At 46.2% G+C, this 22,751-nt stretch overlaps 1 protein-coding gene across 1 annotated transcript; it reads right to left on the bottom strand.

The window, feature by feature from the left end:
* Positions 1 to 4,504: 4,504 nt before the first annotated feature.
* LOC120976045 (putative F-box protein At1g32420) lies at positions 4,505 to 6,898 on the bottom strand. The gene is made up of 2 exons (XM_040402839.2): positions 5,902 to 6,898; positions 4,505 to 4,755 (listed from the first exon to the last, which is right to left on the bottom strand). The coding sequence occupies exons 1-2, from the start codon at positions 6,896 to 6,898 to the stop codon at positions 4,505 to 4,507; spliced, it is 1,248 nt and encodes a 415-aa protein (XP_040258773.2).
* Positions 6,899 to 22,751: the final 15,853 nt, after the last annotated feature.

Genomic DNA, 22,751 nt, shown 5'->3' on the forward strand with positions numbered 1-22,751 from the left:
TTTCTCAAAATCAATTTTAAGAATGACACCGTTCATTTTTTTCCGGTGCAGTTCATGTACAGTTTCGTGCAGGACGACCACTCCATCTAAAATATTGCGACCTTGCATAAATGCTGTTTGTGTGGGTTTTACGGCATGGTCAGCTACACCGTTCAACCGATTAGTCGCTACCTTCGTAAAATTTTTAAAGCTTACATTGAGAAGGCAAATCGGTCGATATTGTTGAATACGACTAGCCTCCTTAATCTTAGGCAGTAGGATAATTTCCCCAAAGTTTAAACGAGAAATGTCAAGGTCCTCGGAATGCAGTTGGTTAAACAACTGAACCAAGTCTGCCTTAATGACGTCCCAAAAGCATTGATAGAACTCTGCGGGAAAGCCATCCGGTCCCGGTGCCTTGTTGTGTTCCATCTGAAACACAGCGGTTCGAATTTCCTCCTCAGAAAAAGGAGAGGTTAGGAATTCATTTTCCGCTTCCGTAACTTGAGTGATGTCATGAGTAACGGATTCATCTAGATGAAAATTAGTCTCGGCTGAAGGCCCAAAAAGGTATTTGTAAAACTTAGTGATAAAATTTCTAAGTGGTACGTCCCCCTCTATTCGGCCTTCCTCCTGGTCAAGGGCGAATATACGCTTCTTTCTATGTCTGCCATTGGCAAGCATCTGAAAGTATTTCCTATTATCATCACCTTGCACTAACGAATCCGCCTTGCTACGTTGGTACCATTTAATCTCCTCCTCACGTAGTAGGTGGGAAATCTGCTCGTTAAGATTGCTTTTTTGCTCGATCTCAACAGCAGACAGAGGCCTCACCTCCGCTATTTTATCAAGGGAATCAATTAGGGTAGACAAACACAATTTTTCTTTTTTATAAATTCCAGCAGTATGCTTGGCCCATCCTCGAAGGAATCGACGCAGGGCGCGGATTCGATTATTCCATCTTTGGATGGGTGAGTTACCGTGGGGCTGGCGTGCCCACACTTTCTTAACTAGCTCCTGAAATCCCTCTCTAGTGAACCATCCCAGTTCAAATTTAAACTGGTGGCAATTAGAACTCGGGATTGGTTGTCCAAAATCGATTAGCAACGGAGCGTGATCCGATAAGGCCTCAATTCTTTCAAGTGCCCGAACCGATGCTAGGGGATATTTGTATTCCCAGTCAGTGGTAACTAGCACCCGGTCCAGTTTTTCAAAGGTCGGCACCGAACGGTTGTTGGCCCAGGTATACTGACGACCAGACATTGTGATCTCCCTTAGATCGAGGCTATCAATAACAGCATTAAAGAGGAAAGGCCACCTAGTGTCAAACCGATCGTTGTTTTTTTCCTGCTGATATCGAAGGATGTTGAAATCCCCCCGATTAACATGGGATGAGGATTGTTTCGACAGGTATTAACCAGCTCTTTTAGAAATGCAGACTTAAACTCCTCTTGAGCGGCACCATATATAGCCACCAGACTCCAGATGAAGTTGTCAGACTTATTTCGAAGGTGGAATTTAATATGATACTCCCCCTTTGTCGTGGACAATAGTTGCAAGTATGTAGAATTAATACCTAGCAATATTCCCCCGGACCTCCCGGTCGGCGGTAAGACGTGCCATTCGTAATCAAAACCACATGAAAAGTGGTCCAAGACACGTGTTGGAAAATCACGTTTACCCGACTCAGTGATAGCCACAAAGTCCAACGAATGATCCTTTACACAATCGGCAATGTGTTTGTGTTTAGCCAAGTCACCAAGACCTCTGCTATTCCAGAACATGCCTCTCATGATGAACCAACTTTATGTTTAGAGACATTTAGTTTCTTAGAAGAGCGCCTTCTTTTCTTTGCTGAGTTAGACTTATTCTTGCGCACTGGTACGACTTCTATGATAGAGAGCTATGTTTCTCTGATGAGGTATGGAAATGGATGAGCATTGAGCAATCAATATTATTCAGATGGCTTAGGTTGCACTCAGCTAACTAGTGTATGCCCTTTTACCTTGTTTTATTCTTTAGTATTTGTGACTACTATGCAATCAACATGTGTTGTTTTGTCTGCAATTTGGCCAATAAGTATATGAGTAGGCTTGTACTTGGTTCTGAGTCTGTTAACAAATATTAAACCAAGCAGTTCAAATGTGTTGACGTTCATGCCACGTCATAGAACACTAGATTATGCGGTAATATAAGTTGGATCTTAAGAACCTCTATTCACTTCACTGATAAACCTGAAGTTGGTTCATGGGTGGTTTGTTCCCTCAACCGCGACCGCGTTGCCGGCGCCCGCCGCGAGCCTTGCCCGGGCGATGTTGGTGGCGGCGGCCCCCGGTCCTTCCCCATCTAGGGTTTCTCCGGCGCGGGACGGAGCGCTCCGGGCGGCGGCGGTCCTGCGTGGCGACGGGGTTTCCTGTCGCGGGCGGGGGCGAGCTCTGGGCGGCGGCGGCGGCACGGGTTGGCGGCGCCCGCCCGACCCATATCTGGGCCCTTCGGGCCCCATCTGGGCCAGGGCGGGCTGGCGACAGGCGTGGCGTTGGCATGGCCCTCAGGAGGCGGTGGCGAGCGGCGATGATTGGCGGGATGCTGGCGGCGTCGACTCCAGCCTGCTGCAGCGTGGCCGGCGAGGCTTAGCGGGCCCATTTCGGGCCTGGCCGGGCCAGGGGTGGCCTGGTATGCCCCGCTGCCATGTCCGGACGGCTACCACTACGGTGCCGGAGGCGCGGGCCTCCCGTACGACGGCAGTGGAGGTGGTTCCCTCCTGCTCGGCCTTGGTGCTGCTGCTCCCGTCGCTTGGATCTTCTCTCCGGTCTTCTTGGCCTCGTGGTGGTGCTCGTAGCGAGACGGCGTTGATGGCGGCGCAACCGTGATGGTGCATGGTTGGGCGGTGGTTTGGCTGGTCGGCTCCGGTTGGCCGGTGGGGTTTGGCGTGCGGGAGAAATCCTTGCCGGTTCGTCCGGCTCCGATGCGGTGGCACCGGCGGGTGCCACTATCCCTTCTTGGAGGGTGTCGGGAGTAGCTATCCCCCACCTCCCTCCGCGTACTGGGGGAAACCCTAGGACTTGTCCGGGCAGCAGCGTCGTCGACGTCGCATTCCTTCTTGGAGGTGCTGCTTAGTTCACGGTAGATCAGAGCCTCGGGCTGTGGTGGTTTGTGTCCGGAGGGCGCAGCGGTCGCGGGTCTTCCGCGCTTTGTCGAGCTGCCGCTGTTGGCATTTATTTCTTTTTCTTTTTTTTGGGCTTGATGTGCTGCTCGCCCCAGCATTGCGATGTGTACAATGGTGGTTTGCTTTGGAATACAAAGCGGGGGAAACCCTTTTTCGGTAAAAACCTGAAGTTTGCAGAAATGTATTGCAAGTTATCCAGCAGAACTACACCGAGTCTTCTAAGATTAACCATGATGCGTATAAGATATTGCCTATAGTTATTTCTCTTCCTAAAATAGTAGATATTGCAGTCAATCGGTCATGTAAGTTGGGTAACCTCTGTTCATTTCAGTACAAAAAACTGAACTTTGCAGAGGTATATTGCAAGATATCCAGCAGAACTGCACTGAATCTTTTAAGTTTGACGGCAGTGTGTATAGGATATATAGCCTATGTGAAGACTTTATGGCAATGGCCGGTAGTGTAGAAAAACTTTGGAAGACTTCCAAATAAAAATGACGAGCAGCATCTGAAAGAGGAAATACTCTGGAAATGGCTGGAAGTTTCCTTTTGTGTTCTGGACAGGGGTGGCTGAAACGACAAGGCAAGGTACACATATTGAATGTTATTCACATTATTCTTTTTTCAAAATTTAATTCCTTTTTTTTTGCATTTTTTATGTTAACAAAGCTGTAATCCACCCATCACCACTAGTTACCACTAGCAATTCTAAGGGTAAATTTGATATATTCCATTTCATGGAGTGGTCTTAATGGCATTCCTTGTCATGCACAATTCCGCAACTGAGAAAAAGAAAATGTGATGCATGATGTCCACAACTCCACCCTAGTGATATTCCTTGTCACGCACAAATGGCAAAACAGCCAATTAGAGTGGATCCTAATCTAGCTTATCAAAAACCTAATGAATCAACAGCTGGAGCCTGAGCATTGACCCCTAAAAAAATAGCTCAAGCATTGAATTTGATCCACCGGTACCGCCATCCCTTTTTCTATATATGTTAGTAATGACCAAAGTCCCGCCGGCTTATCCTGGATCTTATTCGTCTTTGTTTTTGCTTATTCAAAACATCATAAAATAATATAAAAGATTAGCCACAATTCTGGCCGTACCTAACTGTGTGATTTTTTTGCCCCTCCCAAAAGCAATGTTTACAAGTAGTGCTAGAACAGAACCTTTTAACACAGGATGTATATTATCCCCGATTTTCTACACGTCACAGCTATCCCCTTTCACCTCGATTAAGCACTTCCTCTTATCAACAAACTTTGCCCCACACCATGACGGGGCTCATTCAGCTATAGCGGAGAGGGTGACCGCGATGGCGTCGCAGGGCATCATGGTGATCTTTGGGGCGAGCTACTGCTGCATGTCCCACACCATGACGGGGCTCTTTGCGCAACTGGGCGTGAGCTCTACGGTGCACGAGGTGGACAAGGACCCCAGAGAGAGGATCTGGAGAGGGCGCTCGCTGGCATGATGGGCCAGAACCCGGCGGTGCCTGCGGTATTCATCAGTGGTGCACTCGTCGGCGGCACCAGGCAGGTCATGGAGCTGCACCTCGGCGGCCATCTCGTGCCCCTCCTCCGCCAAGCGGGCGCCCTGTAGTCCTGATATGTACTTACATACTTGTTTATCAGTTGTACCTCTTGTTAAGAGAAGGGAATAATTCTTTGTGAGAGAGTATTCATTCTGATGCTGATTAAAGATATCCTTAATTTAGACACAAGACATCACACATAGCTCCCATGGAGAGTTTCTGAGAGAGAGTGTTCATTCTGATAGATCCCATGAAGAGTTTGTGTGAGACAGTGTTCGTTCTGATGTGTACTGGTTACCAAATTGAGCAAATACTAAGCTTAATTAGCAATGCGAATATGTAGGTTTGTAGCACTGACTCACACTTGTAGAACAGGTATTGCAATCATGTAATTTTGATCTTAAGAGCCTCTGCTCATGTCAACGAAGAAAGCCTGAAGTTTGCACTGAAGATTTTAACGTAGCGATCAGTAATGCCACATGAAAAAAAAGAGCAGCAACTGCAATAAAAATAAGTAAATAATACTGAAAGTACTGTAATTTTGTTTTCCAGTATATTTTGTCCACAAAGATATTAATCTGCCCATCATCACAAATTCATTACCAGTAGTCCTAAGAGAAATCTTTAGGTACGATCTGGAACTAGTTCCATACTTTATTTTCTGATATCCTTGCATCCCTTTTTCTATACAAGTACTTAGAAGACCTAGAGATAAACGAGAAACATAATTCTTCTATGATAGAAAATAGAAACATCACACATAATAGTTAGCACAGAATTTTAAACACACATCAAAATGACTTGATAATCTTGGGATCAATATGCTCAGTAGGCACTTCGTTCAACATGGAAGGTATCGAGACACGCATGGATTTCATGCAAACTATGTAACAGCCAGAGCGCCATGAGCAGAATTTTACTTGCATCATCAAAGAAGCTAGTAGCTCATAGTGGATCCAATTCATATAACTTGCAGCTCATGAGGATACAAACATCAATGATGTTATGACGCACCAACTCACTCAACAATCTTTAGATGAAAGGCGGAGCAGTACATAACCCTCTAGTGTCGAAAAGAAGGTTTGCGGAACAAGAGTTTGTTTGAGATTAAAGTGACTAAGACCGACTTCTTTGTGATGGGAAGTGGCGACCAACTTGCCATCCATGCCAACAAGAAGAAGCCACTCGTCAAATTTGACCAACACGAGCAACTCACCATCCCCAGGCACAACCATCAAATCCAACCTACCATCATACTTGTCACACTGCACCTTGATCTCCGCAATTGGCAATTCAATCTTCTGTTTTAAGGCCCAGACCTCCCTTTCATAGTCTTGCAACACCCATATATCAATGGTTTTCACATAATCAAAGGCGGACATGCTGAGCATGTTGTCCATCTCAAACAAGTCAGCGCAGTGAGTAACAACGGGAGCACGCATCTCCCGGAATGACTCAGATGTGGTGTCAAACACCACTATCATGGTGTTTTTGCCTTCATAATACAATGGGTACCAATGCAGGCTACCACGGAATAGCACACGAGGGTCTGATTCTAGCTCCGTAATCATATGTGTAATCGCATCTGGCCACCCGATGTGCCTCGGAGGCTGGACGGGGCCCAGTGCCAAGACGTGGCACGCAGCATTAGTCCCGGGTGCCGGTATGTAAGAGTAGAGCAATAGTCTGTACTCGCCGGTAGGGGGGTGAGGGTACATTCCCAGAATCCACCAGTTAAGATGTGTAGGCAGTGGGATGCGAGCATACTGGCGAGTTGCCGGATTGCAGATGGAGAAGTTGTTGAGCCCGGCGCGGAAGATGAGGAGGCCATCAGAGGAGGTAACCAGACAAGAGAAGGGGGTCTCGTCATTGCAGAAGGCATCATCTAGAAGAAAGGAGGTTTGGTCAATTAGTCGTCGGGTGTCGGGCTGGGGATGGTCGGGGGCGGCCACCCTTGGCCGATGGTCGAAGCAACAGACGTCTAGGCCTTTTCTGTAGTTTTCATAGTTGCGGAGGAGAGGAAGAGCGGGCTGGCAGGTGTGGTGGGCGAGGAGGAAGTCGTAGGAGGAGGTAACGCTGCACCAGGCGCGGCAAACGGCACGGCAGCGGAGGAGGGCTTTGGGTGGCAGACGGACAAGGATCTCCCATACGATGATCTCATCTGGGAGGTTGCGGTGGTGAGGCGTCGCCCCTGCCCTTGTGGCCTTGGCCATGGTCGGCGGCTGGGAGCTGTCGAATTAATCGTCCCAGGAGCAAAGAAGGAGGAGTTGTGACGGCGGAATAGGCGTGCAGGATCGGTGTTATGAGACACGATCCAGCCAATCTCTGTATTTATATAGCTCGTTATATATATTTTGATGGAGCAGCTTTTCTTTTCAATTATAGAAAGAAAGGTGTTACAGGTATTGTGTCCTGCACAAGTGCCAGGCCGAGAATAGGAACAAAGTAACATCAGGCATCACAACAACTATACATCAGTGCCCAAGTCAGTCCGGCTCATGTGGTCTATCTAGAATCCGCTGAATCCTGTGACGCCCAGCCTGGTTCCATAGCATAAACTCATCCATCATCGAGTTGAACACTCCGCTAACAGTGGAGACCTTGTTTTGAAAAATCCGAGCGTTCCTCTCGCGCCAAGTGAACCACCAGATGGCCACGACATATATATGCATGCAGCATGCATATCATATATGCACACTAGTAGAAAAAGAGGCTTCCATACGCCCCCATTAGTCCCCAAAACAATCGAACCGCGACAAAAGGGGCCTTTAGTCGCGGTTCGGGAGGAGACCCGCGACCAACTATCTGGGCCCAGCGCGCTCGGTCGACAGCTGGCGGACGGGAGGGGCTTTAGTCCCGGTTGGCCTGGCCAACCGGGACTAAAGGTCCCCGAAGGCCTTTAGTCGCGGTTGGCCAGGCCAACCGGGACTAAAGGCCCATCCCTATATATAGGACTCAGCTCACTTCACTTCACTCAGCTCACTTCACAATTTTCAGAAGGGGGTGGTGGGTTTGCTTTTGGTTCCTCCTATGCACACAAGGTGTTCGATGAAATGCCCGAGAGCCTGAAACAAACATGATATGAAGTGTCCGAGCCACACTTGAGCTTTCTCATTTATTTTTCCTCCGCGATCGCGGTTAGCAACTTGAACCTTTCATGTGTCATTGATAAAATATGCATGTGTGTAGTTCATTGTTTAATTTGTATTATTTCTAGCTAGTTAGTTTAACAAATGCATGATGGTTAATTATATACTTTATATAATAATAATGCAGATGAATCGGCAATGGATGTACGGTCCCCGACTCTTCGGCGAGTTCACTACGGGTTTGAAAGATTTCCTCGTAGTGGCAAATGCGAACAAGCAGCAAGGTTTTATTATCTGCCCATGTGCTGTCTGTAAGAATCAGAAGGGTTACTCCTCCTCAAGAGACGTTCACATGCACCTGCTTCGGCACGGTTTCATGGGAAGCTATAATTGTTGGACCAAGCATGGAGAAAGAGGGGTTAGAATGGAAGAAGATGAAGAAGGGGATGATATCGATGACAACTATCATGATCATTTCGGTGATACTTTCATGGAGGATGATGCTGAAGGTGGGGAAGGGTTAGGTGAAGGTGAAGAAGAGGCACATGATGAGCCCGCTGATGATCTTGGTCGGACCATTGCTGATGCACGGAGACGCGGCGAAACTGACAAGGATAGGGAGAATTTGGATCGCATGTTAGAGGATCACTAAAAGTCATTGTATCCAGGATGCGATAATAGTCTGAAAAAGCTGGGCTGCACACTGGATTTGCTAAAATGGAAGGCACAGGAAGGTGTAGGTGACTCATCATTTGAAAATTTGCTGAAAATGTTGAAGAATATGTTTCCGAAGAATAACGAGTTGCCCGCCAGTACGTACGAAGCAAAGAAGGTTGTCTGCCCTCTAGGTTTAGAGGTTCTGAAGATACATGCATGCATTAACGACTGCATCCTCTACCGCGGTGAATACGAGAATTTGAATGAATGCCCTGTATGCACTGCATTGCGTTATAAGATCAGAGGCGATGACCCTGGTGACGATGTTGAGGGCGAGAAACCCAGGAAGAGGGTTCCCGCCAAGGTGATGTGGTATGCTCCTATAATACCACGGTTGAAACGTCTGTTCATGAACAAAAAGCATGCCAAGTCATTGCGATGGACAAAGAGGACCGTAAGTCCGACGGGGAGTTGAGACACACCGCTGATGGAACGCAATGGAGAAAGATCGACAGAGTGTTCAAAGATTTTGCAGCTGACGCAAGGAACATAAGATTTGGTCTAAGTACTGATGGCATGAATCCTTTTGGCGAGCAGAGCTCCAGCCATAGCACCTGGCCCGTGACTCTATGCATCTACAACCTTCCTCCTTGGTTGTGCATGAAGCGGAAGTTCATTATGATGCCAGTGCTCATCCAAGGTCCAAAGCAACCCGGGAACGACATCGATGTGTACCTAAGGCCATTAGTTGATGAACTTTTACAGTTGTGGGCCAGACCTGGTGTACGTGTCTGGGATGAGCACAAAGGAGAGGAATTTGACCTACGAGCGTTGCTTTTTGTAACCATCAACGATTGGCCTGCTCTCAGTAACCTTTCGGGACAGACAAATAAGGGATACAATGCATGCACGCACTGCTTACATGAGACTGAAAGTGTACGTTTGGTTAATTGTAAGAAGAACGTGTACCTGGGTCATCGTCGATTTCTTGCCCGAAATCATAACGTAAGAAAGAAAGCCAAGCATTTCAACGGCAAGGCAGATCACCGGCCGAAGCCTGCAGAACGTACTGGTGCTGAGATATTTGATATGGTCAAGGATTTGAAGTCATCTTTGGAAAGGGTCCTGGCGGACAATCAGTTCCGCGGAGAGTTGACGGGCACGCACCCATGTGGAAGAAGAAATCTATATTTTGGGAGCTAGAATATTGGAAAGTCCTAGATGTCCGCTCTGCAATCGACGTGATGCATGTTACGAAGAATATTTGCGTGAACCTGCTAAGCTTCTTGGGCGTGTATGGGAAGACAAATGATACAAAGGAAGCACGGCAGGACCAGCAACTTTTGAAAGACCTAGATGACCGGCATCCGGAATGGTTTCAAGGTCGTGCCAGCTACGCTCTTACCAAAGAAGAGAAGGTCATTTTTTTTGAATGCCTGAGCAGTATGAAGGTCCCGTCTGGCTTCTTGTCGAATATAAAGGGAATAATAAACATGGCGGAGAAAAAGTTCCAAAACCTGAAGTCTCACGACTGCCACGTGATTATGACGCAATTGCTTCCGATTGCTTTGAGGGGGCTCCTACCGTAAAATGTTCGAGTAGCCATTGTGAAGCTATGTGCATTCCTCAATGCAATCTCTCAGAAGGTAATCAATCCAGAAGATCTACCACGGTTACAGAACGATGTGGTCCAATGCCTTGTCAGTTTCGAGTTGGTGTTCCCACCATCCTTCTTCGATATTATGACGCACCTCCTGCTCCACCTAGTCGAAGAGATTTCCATTCTCGGTCCTGTATTTCTATACAATATGTTCCCCTTTGAGAGGTTCATGGGAGTATTAAAGAAATATGTTCGTAACCGTGCTAGGCCAGAAGGAAGCATCGTCAAGGGCTATGGAAATGAGGAGGTAATTGAGTTCTGTATTGACTATGTTCCTGACCTTAAGCCGATTGGTATTCCTCAATCGCGGCACGAGGGGAGACTAAGTGGAAAAGGCAAGATCGGAAGGAAATCCACGATATGTATGGACGGTCATTCTATGACTGAAGCACACCACACAGTTCTGCAAAATTCCAGCTTTGTGGCTCCGTACTTCGAGCAACACAAGAATATTTTACGCTCGGACAACCTGGGGAAGCCTGAATCCTGGATTAGAAAGGCCCACATGGAGACTTTCGGCAGTTGGTTGCGAAAACATTTAATGAATGAAAATGATGTTGGAGATCAGCTGTACATGTTGGCCAAGAAACTATCTTCGACTATAACGATTTTCCAAGGGTACGAGATAAATGGGAATACATTTTACACCATCGCCCAAGATAAAAAGAGCACCAACCAAAACAGTGGTGTCCGCTTTGATGCAGCAACCGAGAATGGGCGAAAGGTCACATATTATGGTTACATAGAGGAGATATGGGAACTTGACTATGGACCCTCCTTTAAGGTCCCTTTGTTCCGGTGCAAATGGTTCAAGCTAACAGGAGGTGGGGTAAAGGTGGACGAGCAATACGGAATGACAATGGTGGATTTCAACAATCTTGGTTACCTTGACGAACCATTCGTCCTTGCCAAAGATGTCGCTCAGGTTTTTTATTTGAAGGACATGAGTAGCAAACCGAGGAAACGGAAAGATAAGAAAACGATCAGTACATCATGCGATGATCCAAAGCGCCACATTGTTCTTTCAGGGAAAAGAAACATCGTGGGAGTGGAGGACAAGACAGACATGTTAGAAGATTATAATATGTTTGGTGAAATTCCGCCCTTCAAAGTGAACACTCACCCAAGCATTAAGTTAAATGATGAGGATGCTCCATGGATACGGCACAATCGTAAGCAAGCAGGGACACAAGGGAAGAATTGATGTGTAATAATTTATTGTACCAAACTTGGTATTTGGTCGATGAACTGAATGATGTATCAAACCTTTTGTCAAACCTTTAAGGGATCGATGAACTGAATTTTTTGATATATTATTTGTATTTTTAAGATTTTAAAATGAATTAGTTTTATTTTTCTGATTTTTTTGATATATTATTTGTATTTTTAAGATTTTAAAATGAATTAGTTTTATTTTTCTGTTTTTTTGATATATAATTGTATTTTTAAGATTTTAAAATGAATTAGTTTTATTTTTCTGATTTTTTTGATATATTATTTGTATTTTTAACATTTTAATAGCAAAAATAATTATCATAAAGTAAAATAAATAAGTAATTAGAAACAAAATAAAATAAAATAAAATAAATAAGTTTTTTGATGTAAGTAGAAACAAAACAAAATAAATAAAGCAAAAAATAAAACAAAAAACAGGCAAAAAATAAAAAATATGCCACCTACTGGGCCACCACGGCCTGAATACGACTAGAAACCCATCAATGGGCCAGGATTCAGGCCCGCAGAAGGCCTAGCAGGCCCATAAGGCATAGCAGTGAGAATTAGGCCCGTAAGCCTGCAATGGAGAGGAGCTCAAGAGGGGAGCGGCAGTGGGGCTTATAAACCACTGCGCGCCCCTCTCAACTAGCGAGGTGGGACTAAACTTTCGACGCGGGCGTAGCAGCACAATGCCTTTAGTCCCGGTTGGGGAGGCGGACCGGGACTAAAGGTACCCTTTAGTCGCGGTTGTTATCCCCAACCGCGACTAAAGGCTCTTTCTGCGCGGGAGCGAAAGCGGCGCCAAAACCCTTTAGTCCCGGTTGGGGAGGCGGACCGCGACTAAAGGTACCCTTTAGTCGCGGTTGGTGTGGACAACTGCGACTAAAGGGTACCTTTAGTCGCGGTCCGCCTCCCCAACCGGGACTAAAGGTATCTCTATATATACTGCACTTAGCAGTTTCCGCCACTTCCCATTCTCCTCTCTCGACGCCGAAGCCCTGCCCCGACGCCGATCAACGCCGAAGCCCTGCCCCGACGCCGACGCCGACGCCGAAGCCCTGCCCCGACGCCGAAGCCTTGCGCGACGCCGCCCCCGTCCCCAGTGAGCGCCGCCGCCGCCCGTGCCCTGCCCGCCGCAGCCCCTGCCCTTGCCCGCCGCCCGCCGCCTGCCCCTGCCTGCCGTCCTCCGGGCGCCTCCCGCCGCCGGAAAAGGAAGAAGAAGAAAGAAGAAAGAAAACAGAAGAAGAAAACAAAAGAAAACAGAAGAAAAACAAGAAAAAGGAAGAAAAAAGGAAAAAGGAAGAAAAAAAAGAAAACAAAAGAAAAAGGAAGAAGAAACAAAAAAGAAAACAGAAGAAAAAACAGAAGAAAAAATCAGAAGAAAAAAACAGAAGAAAAAAACAGAAGAAAAAAGGAAAAAGGAAAAAAGGAAGAAAAAAAGAAGAAAAACAAAAGAAAACAAAAGAAAACAGAAGAAAAAGGAAGAAGAAAAAAAGAAGAAAGAAAAAGGAAGAAGAAAAAAATGAAAACCAAATGAAAACCAAAAGAAAGAAGAAAGAAAAAGGAAGAAGAAAAAAAGAAGAAGAAAGGAAGAAGAAGAAAGAAAAAGGAAGAAGAAAAAAAAGAAAACAAAAAAAAGAAACCAAATGAAAACCAAAAAGAAAGAAGAAAGAAAACCAAATGAAAACCAAAAGAAAGAAGAAAAAAAAGGAAGAAGAAAAAAAGAAAGAAGAAAGAAAGAAGAAAAAGGAAGAAGAAAAAAAGGAAGAAGAAAAAAAGAAAGAAGAAAGAAAGAAGAAAGAAAAAGGAAGAAGAAAAAAAGAAGAAAGAAAAAGGAAGAAGGAAAAAAGAAGAAAGAAAAAGGAAGAAGAAAAAAATGAAAACCAAATGAAAACCAAAAGAAAGAAGAAAGAAACAGGAAGAAGAAAAAAAGAAGAAGAAAGGAAGAAGAAAGGAAGAAGAAGAAAGAAAGAAGAAAGAAGGAAGAAGAAAGAAAGAAGAAAGGAAGAAGAAGAAAAAAAGAAGAAAAAAGGAAGAAGAAGAAAAAAAGAAGAAAAAAGGAAGAAAAAAGAAACCAAATGAAAACCAAAAAGAAAAACAAAGAAAACAAAACAAAATACTTGGCAGTGCTCAATAATCTTATTTTTTAATTCCTCCTCCTCTATGTCCCCTTAATCTTATTTTTTAATTCCTTTATACTTAAAGAATTTTTACTACATGCAAGAGTGACATATGGCGGACGATAGAGCCGAGCCGCTTAGGGATCCGGAGGCTGAACGTTATTTAATGGGCATCATCAACAACGAGATTCCTTATGTGCCGGGCTCAGAATATGAGCAAGAAGAGGATGTAGTCTCTTCTTTTCTGAACCTTGACGGTGGAACAGAGATTGTCGATGATCAAGAAGGTGAAGGAACGGGCATTGTCGACGGAGGTCAACCGTCAACAAACGACGATCTCGAATTGCAAGTTGCAACCACCTCCGGCGAGGTATATATATACATTGAGCCTCTCGTGATACAAACTTACTGAAATGTGAATACATATGTATTAACGCGCGCGACTCTCTTTCTTTTTTTAGCCCTCCGGATCGAGTACGACAAAGCGTGGCAAATCCAAGGCGATGAAAACAGGAGAAACATATGCCATTGAGTTTGTCAGTGAAACCGGCAAGCCCCTACAGCACACCTCAAAGTTTATCAACCAATGTGGAGTCGTTGTTAGAGACAACGTCCCGATCACCGTCCAGGAATGGAAGGAGCCAAAGAAGGCACGTCTTGGTTTCAGTTTTGTCGACAAGAGAACAAAAAGGATTGCTGGAGAAAGCTTATGGAACATTTCATTCTACCTCCGGAATACAACAAAGTCGATGAATTCGGTAACGAGGTTCCGGGTGGACGTCAGAGGAGGAGGCTAGTTAAAGAGTTCGCTCTTCAGAAGATGGGCGAAGCATTCCGGAACTTCAAGAAAAATTTAACCCGTGACTATGTCAACAAGGGCAAGACTCCGGATTTCAATGGACAACATGAGAAACTGAAAGATGATTGGCCAGAATTTGTGAGGCAAAAGCAATCGGAGCATTTCAAGGAAATATCGAAAAAAATAAGGATAATGCGAGTAAGAAAAAGTTCCATCATATTATGGGGCCAGGAGGATACCGCCTTTCGGAGCCTAGGTGGCAGAAGATGGAGGAGGACCTGAGGGTGCGAGGAATCCCTCTAGGTACAGAGGGATGGGACTCAAGGGCCAAAAGCTGGTGGTACGGGCATGGGGGATCGCTAGACCCGGAGACAGGGGTGTGTGTTCACCAGCAGAGACAGTTTGCTCCCACCCAAGCCCTTATTGACGCAATGACCCAAGCTCAAGAGGGCTTGATAAAGTTCAACAGAGAGAAAGACGCACTGACAACAGCCCTCGGGAATGATGAACACGGAGGACGTGTACGAGGCAAAGGCAAAGTTCCGTGGAAAGTAGGGTTTTTCCAGGACAATGACCCGTACTGTTACAGAAGCCGTAAGAGAAAGACGGACCGGGATGCAGATCTTATGACGAAGTTTGCATCGGAACTCCATGAGTTGAAGCAGACCGTGCATGAACTAGTAAAAGAAAAATCGGCTGCAGGGCCGCATGAAGATCATGAAGCGGATCGCGGAAGCCAGCAGCGGAGAAGCAGCGTGGCTTCCACGGATGCCCCGCCTGGTGCTAGTGCACCGATGATCGAGATTCATGCACCGGAGCCTCACTACCCCGTGGATGATGTAAAGGAGATGAAAGAATGTGATCTGCATTATCCCGTGGGGAACGTTTCCACGATGGTAGCTAGCGGCAGTGCTTTACCCTGTACACCTGGAGCACTCCACCACAACAACCCCATTGCATATGGCTATGCTCGTGTCACGGTGGAAGACATAGTCCAAGGGTTTGAGGACCTGGAGATTGACAAACCTACACCCGAAGGGGAGAGAAGACTTGGAGATGTCAAGCGCCAGATCATTCCATGGAAAAAGAAGTACATAGTGTTTCCAGGCGAGGCGCCAAGGCTAGCAAGTCCACCCCCCTCCGATGGTGGTGGTGGTGGTGGTGGCGGTGGTGGCGGTGGTGGTGGTCGTGGTGGTTCACCTACACCTCCTTCACGCCATTCGACGCCGTCCCCCGATCCACAACCTCCGGCGGGTACGACGCCCCCCAATCCTCCTCCGGCGGGTACGACGCCCCCCAATCCACCTCCGGCGAAGAAGCAGAAGCAGGCGGACAACAAGGAAACCCGCTCCTGGACTATTAACCCGGACCCTTATGTACCTAAGACCACAAGGGTACCGGAGCCATCACTGAAGCCTCTCCTCCCAAGGCCTTGGGAACTTAGTGAAGCTGAAACCAAATTGGCCGCGTCTGCTGATTATGAGAAATGGAAGGCGGATATGAAGGCGATAAAAGAGCCTGAGCCCAAGCAAGTATTCACTGAGAAGCAAAAGAAGTGGGCTAAGGATTTTTTGACGACACCGTCCCAAGCCGAGCTGAATATGCCTGACGACTATGGACATGAACTTCGTAGGCAAGCAAAAATATTGAAGGAGGAGAAAGAAGAAAGTAAAAAAAGCGGGAAACAAGTTGACCAGCTCGGAATGCAGAATAAACAATCGATCCCCCGCTCATAGTGAAAGCCGGTCCGGAAGAGGACCCCGAGATCATAGCAGCTGCGGCAGCACTTGGATTGACTGTAGCGAGTGCCATGAAACAAGCGTCCGAGATGGGTTTGACTCTTCGTGCCTTTTTAGGCCTTGAGGATGCGCCAGTATGTGAGATAGCATTACAATATGTGCGGAATGGGCCTCTCGTCGAGCCTGCGCGGGAAAAGAGTCTACCACCACAAATGCGAAATCTGCTACGTTGGTACAAGCAATTCATAACATGGGCCGACAAAGAATATGTTTATGCGGATGTTACAGATGAGCATCACACCAAACGGTACTCTGTACAAGTTCATATGAGTGAATTGTTCCAGCTGTTCAATCTGCGCGACCTCGACAAATCTATGCTGAGTTGCTACGTTCTGTAAGTGATTTATTTCTACCTCATCTCGTACTTCATTGCCTGCACTATATATATATATATATTGTCCTAACTATATTGTTGCGTACGCTATTATGCAGATTGAAGATTTGGGAATGCAAAATAAGAAACATCCATGATGTTGGGTTCATTGACCCACATATCGTTAATGGACATGTGTTACAACATCACCCCGAAGACGTGGAGAAAGACTTGTACAAGTTTCTTAGAAAGCATCAACTCAAAAGTCATATTCTATTTCCTTACCATTTTGGGTGAGTGTTTTCTCTCTTGTGCCCATTCTCTTTTGTTTACTCCATGCATGGTATGTCTAATCGATGAGTTATGCATGACTGTGCATGTAACGTGTACGCAGGTTCCACTGGATTCTGCTAAATATTGAACTTCACACCTCCAGAGTTCTAATCATGGACTCTATGGATTCGGAGCCAAAGCGTTGGGCCGACATGAGAAAAATGCTGCAAAAGTAATTATTTTCAATCATTTGAGCTCTATATCGATCGGTCTCTTTCGTTCATTTCCTAGTATAAAGTAACTAATAACTCTCTTGTTCATTTAATTTTCTTTGCCCTGTAGGGTTTGGAGACGGTTCTCAGGAGAAAATGTCGGTGAATTCAAACATGAGCTAGATTTCAGAAGGTTAGTTAATGTGGATAAGCAGCCACCGGGGACCAATCTATGTGGATACTATGTTTGTGAGAACATCCGGAGACACACCTCTGAGCGGAAGGCATCGGATAGCGTGCGGAACGCGACGGATAACTTGCGGAGGAGGCTTAGTCCAGAAGCTCGCTTCCGACCAATTCAAGAACAATTAGCAGGATTTTTCATGAGGGAAGTCATCAATCCTAAAGGAGAACACTATACCGAGGACGAAGAAATTTATATGCATACCCGAGATTGAAACTTGTTCGAAGTTGTATATGGTCATCCATCCTAATTGTGTATGGAAATTTGTTCGAAGTTGTATATGGTCACCCGAGATTGAATATATATTATATATTCCTCTTGAATTCTTCTTGTTTGAAATTTTATATGCATGTATATAGTAGCGTAGAATATGTGTACTGAAACTTCATCAAAATTAAAATAAAACACAAAATAAAATATAAAAAAATAAAACACTCCAAATTAAAAAGAAACCAGGCTTAGGGGGGCTAAAACCCTAAACCTGCGGAGGAGGCCTTTAGTCCCGGTTGGCCACAAGAACCGGGACTAAAGGTCCTCCGCCCCGACGGACCACGGGCGCCCACGTGGACGGGCCTTTAGTCCCGGTCAGCCACAAAAACCGGGACTAAAGCATTTAGTCGCGGTCCGTAAGAGGCGCGACTAAGGGGGGTCTTTAGTCGCGCATATTTAATCCCGGTTACACAGCCGGGACTAAAGGCTATTGCGAACCGGGACTAAAGGGCTTTTTTCTACGAGTGGCAGCTCGTACTGTCACGGTGGCGCGCGAGACACGAGCGGCTTACGTCCAAGCGCGCGGCGCCAATTTCAACTTTTGTGTAAGGCCAGAACTAGGCGCCGGCTGGCCGGCCGGTCGCCGCGCGAGCGTACGATAGGACCACTGTTAGGCTACAGATCTGTCCCCTGCTTCGTCCTTCTCAGGACCGAGTTCGGAGCACCGCCCCACCCTCGGGATTCACCACCGCTCGCCTTTCACGCAGAAGCTCCTACCCCCGCTCTCACTCCATGGAGCTTGTAGCATGAAGCCTTGCTATGCCACCGTTCCAGCTCCGCACAACACAGGATGTAGCTTTGTGATCTACGGTTGCAACAAAAAAGACCGTCGTGATCACCATGGTTGCCGTTGAAGGAAGAAGTTTGTTCCAGCAATTCTAGTTGCCAGTTCCAGCAATCGCTGCAGCTGGTTGCAGAAAAAAAAGCATCATCGTCACTATGGTCGCCATGGTGGCCGTCGTTCCAACAATTTTGGCGCTGGTTCCGCTCACGACAGCGATTCCGGCAAATGTGATTGCCGGTTCCAGCAAATCTCGATGCCGGTTCTCGCATTATCACAGCACACCCGTCGCAGCTTATGTGGCGCCAGTCGCGGATTTTTTTCCCAGATCTGCAACTTGGGGGCGAGGGCGAGTGCACGAAAGGGGCCACCACGGAAGTCGCCGAGGACAATCCCGTCTCCAGATCCGAGCGAAGGAAGGTCTCAGCCCCAGCAAGTCCCCATCAACGACAGGAACTAACCAAGTTCCTCCACAGAGGCAACCACCGTCGACAAGCTAGCAGCAGGGAGAGGCACAAAGGACCACCAGTGGTGCTCGGGGTGCGGAGCGAGTCCTGCCTAGCCATTGTGGGTGTGAGGGCAAGCCCCACCGCTGCCTACAACTGCACGAACTTGTTAGGTGGCAGCTAGGGTCGAAAACATATTTTAGAGCACCTGCAACCAGGCCACTCTTATCTAGCCATCAATTCTTCGCATTAAGATCTGTGCAAGTACATTTCTCTTTTTTGTTTCTCTCACATAAAAACATGTCTTCAAGTTCAAACCTTTGCGGACAGTAAATCTTTCTAACTAGAATCTAGATAAAACTTTTAGATTTTTTCGTCCAACATAAATATACAAAATAAGTTTTCTTTGATTAGAAAATCTTATTTTTTAGTATTTATGTCGGATGAAAAATTCTGAAAGTTTTAGCCCATATTCTAGTTAGTAAGTTTTGCTGCGCTGCAAAGTTTGAAGTTCAAGACATGTTTCTATATGAGAGGAACAAAAAAAGAAAATTTCATATACAAAGTTAGTTGTCTCGCACAGATCTTAAAGTGATATCGGAGAGCCAGGATAGCAGGGCCTCAGTGCAAGTGATGTAAAAATCTGCGTCCCAGCTAGGGTTGCGCTTGCATCCCCGAGTCACCCAAGGAGGACGACATGCTAGAGGGGCTATAGCTGGTCTTTGTCCATAGCGCCCAAACAACTGATCAAAGTAAACTAATCAGACTTCGAATGCACGAACATGACCTTTGATCTAGTGTGCATGGTCTAGAAATCCCTACTATGTGTTTTCCTCGCTACAGGTTTTGCCTCTCATCGGAACTATGCATTTTCTAAAAAATTCATGAGCTAATTCTAAAAAAAACTCATGTGCTGTTTTTCTTTTTGAAATGTTTGAATTGCTTACCACATATGTCGGCTTCTCCCAACAGCTACAACTTGGTAGGCGGCAAACCTGGATAGGACACCCACTATATCTCTGATGAGTGGGAAGCAAAGCGGATCGGCTCACATGAGGAGCCTTTAGTTCCTTGACCAAAGAAACATTGTCGGTTTCCAGGATTATAGGATCGAGGTACACCTTTTGCAGCTCCTACAAACCAATCAGACCTTGTCGATGGCTGGGCAGGCTGTCGTTGGTGGCCTCGCGTCCAGCCGCGTCGGCCGCCATGGTGAGGCGACATGGGGTGTGTCCGTGGGGAGTTATCAGGAGGGATGGGAGGCCCCGATGTCGGGCTACCCGTCGCCGGTGTGGGGGTGCACCGGTCCGGACGCGTTCGCTCCTCCTCCCCCTTTCCTCGGCCGTGTGCCCTTTGGCGAGGTTCTGGCGATGTTCGAGGCAGGGCGGCTGTTGGCTGCTCCATTGGCGGGTGCTGCTAGTCAAGCCAAAGCCAAGGCCTTTGGGCGTTCACGGAGTTGCTTGGATGCAGGGCGGCCCTGGCGGCGGGAGACGCGGTGTTCGTGGGCGGAGTGCGCGTCTTGGGTGCGGTCGGGCAGCCATGGTCACACGGGTGGCATGGTTGGTGATGTATGGCGTAGCATGGTGGTTTGGCGGAGGGTTAACAACAAAGTGCATAACTTTCCCGGTCTTCTCCGGCCGACGATGGCGGCGACCACGGGCGTCCTTTCCTTCATGAAGGCTCCATCGCGGTGTTCTCTTCTCTTCATGTTGCTCCGGATGAAAACTTGATCCTTGGGGTCGGGCGTGGCGACTATCGGTGCCGTGCCCTTCTTGAAGGCACCGCCTTGGAGTCCATGCTTCATCACTGTCCCGCTTCACTTGTCGGTGGCTAGGTCTCGGGAGGTCCTCGTCGGCCCCAAGTAGTTCCTTTTGGCTCATCTGTAGTATGCTTGGTGGTCGATTGGGTAGTGTTGCGGTGCATCGGCACCCTTGTATCTTGCCTTCGATGTGTGTGTTGTGTGGGGTGGTGGCGTGTTGTATCCGGATTTGTATATCTGGTCGTGGCTTTATATATAAAGCGGGGTGAAAGCCTTTTTTAGTAAACCAATCAGACTGAAATAAACACCTGGCCTTTGTGATTTTTCGCTGCTGCTCAGGCATGCCTCTGACCTGTGACAGGGATAAATGAAGCGTCCAAATTGACTTTAACTGTGCCAATATCTGGAGCAGACCAGTGGTTTACCACAGGATCACTTGGGTCCGAGGTTGATCAGGTTCAACAGTCCACACATCTTTCCCAGCCGCTTCCACTGAAAACATTGACAATCCTTTAATTTCCTCTGCATATTGCTTCAGGAAAGCAATGGAGCGCGGGATTGATTCTTTCCCCAGGCCATGCATGCAATCTTATCTCAAAAACCAAGATCTCCATAGAGCCAACATAATTTCAGCCCTTACCTCCTTTGGGCTATTGCACAGAAGAATTTCAAGCCAGTCATCTCCCGTGTTCCTGAATTTGCATTCTTCCGATAAGCTCCATTCGTCCCTCATGACGCAGTGCTCTACTTTCTTTGTGCACTCAATGACAACATAGTTCTCGTCCTCAATGGCGTTACCCGAACCTCACAAACGTCATCCATAACCATTGTTCTCCTGAATTCGTTTCGCTTGGCTGTAAGGGATTTTGTAGCGACTCTCCACCTGAAATTTCTTATCTTTTTCAGCACTTCCACTTTCCAGATGGCATCCCAAAGGCTTCGGTCTGATGCGTCATTTGAGGACAAAGACGCCACAGGGTGGTCTCCTTTTTTTTCTGAAGCAGAAACCGTAGAACAATAGTTCTACTGTAATTTCATTAAATAAAATATATACAGGGTTACAAAAAAACAAAAGAAGAAACTAACAGACTAACCAATCCCAGCTCTAGGAAAATCCATAACAAAAAAGATTAATTCAAATGAACTTCAATCCACTGACTAAAAGCTTCTCTGTGCTAGTATATAAGCACTCCAGACCTTTAATACCCCGGTTTTTTCAAAATGCTATCCCACACAGACACAGTCCTCAACATCCAAAGTAGCTAACTTCATGTTACAGATTATATCCACGTCAAAATGTTGGAAGATCTGATTGATAAGTTGGCCATTCCGTGAATTAGTGCCCTGGATCATAAGTTGGTTTACCCACCGAAGCCTCGATCTTCTCTTAAACATGGCCGATTCATAGAACCTGAATGCTTTTGCCATTTCCCACTCTCCATATTAGCCCTTTCTTCAGGAGCTCCATACCAAATTTGAGGCCCCTACAGGCTTGAGAGGCATTTGATGCAAAATCCGTGTCCAACAAGTCGGCATTTCAGTAATACTTAGATTTAAGTACCATTGCACATAAACTGTCAAGATTTTGCAGCAAACTTTATCCCTATGTTGCAAGCAACGCCGGGTTTAAAAGATGCCCGTCCCTAAACCCAATTCCTCATGCCTTTTTTGGTTTGATCATATGGTCACAGGCCATCCATTGGACTTCCGGTGGCCATTCTTGTCTCCCCACTAGAAATCTCTAATTAATTTCTTTTATTTCTCACAAAATCCCATTGACAACAATTTGGCTCCCGGGCTCAGATGAGCCCAAACATGAATAGTAAAATTGCTAAAAATAGTTTAAAAAAGATGTACTTTTTTGCAAGCAAGATGCTCAAATACGTGATGTCCATGCAAATTTGATGAAGTTTGGACATCCGAGGAGCTCGTGCCCAAAAAGACAAATTCAGGGTGTTTTGGAAACATTTGAAAAAACACTATTCGGAGCCGGTTGTGCCTTTTTTTGCCATGAGCTCCTCGAATGTCCAAACACCCTAAAATTTAGACAGATATCACGCATTTCAGCATCTTGCTTGGAGAAAAGATTTAGATTCTTTTAAAAAAAATACTGTTCACCAGGAGCAGATGAGCTCAAACTTAGAATTCAATATTCGAACTGTTAAGACATTCTTTCAAATATAGTCTATAGGGTGGGAGTGCATATAAGAAATCATTGAAGAGGTCATGCCATAGAAAGAAAGAAAGAAAGAAAAACAGTCCAAGAGAATGTACGTGTACATATGGATCATGTAAATGATGAGTAATATGTAGGACAGTTACAACCATCGATAACACGAACCAAACCGTATATGAATGTATTACATTGGACCCCGGGAGCATCTAATAAGGTGCTCGAAGTATTTGAGAAGGGCATTAGAGCCCTGAAA

Source organism: Aegilops tauschii, chromosome 3 (genome assembly GCF_002575655.3).
Source record: "Aegilops tauschii subsp. strangulata cultivar AL8/78 chromosome 3, Aet v6.0, whole genome shotgun sequence".
Classification (NCBI taxonomy): domain Eukaryota; kingdom Viridiplantae; phylum Streptophyta; class Magnoliopsida; order Poales; family Poaceae; genus Aegilops; species Aegilops tauschii.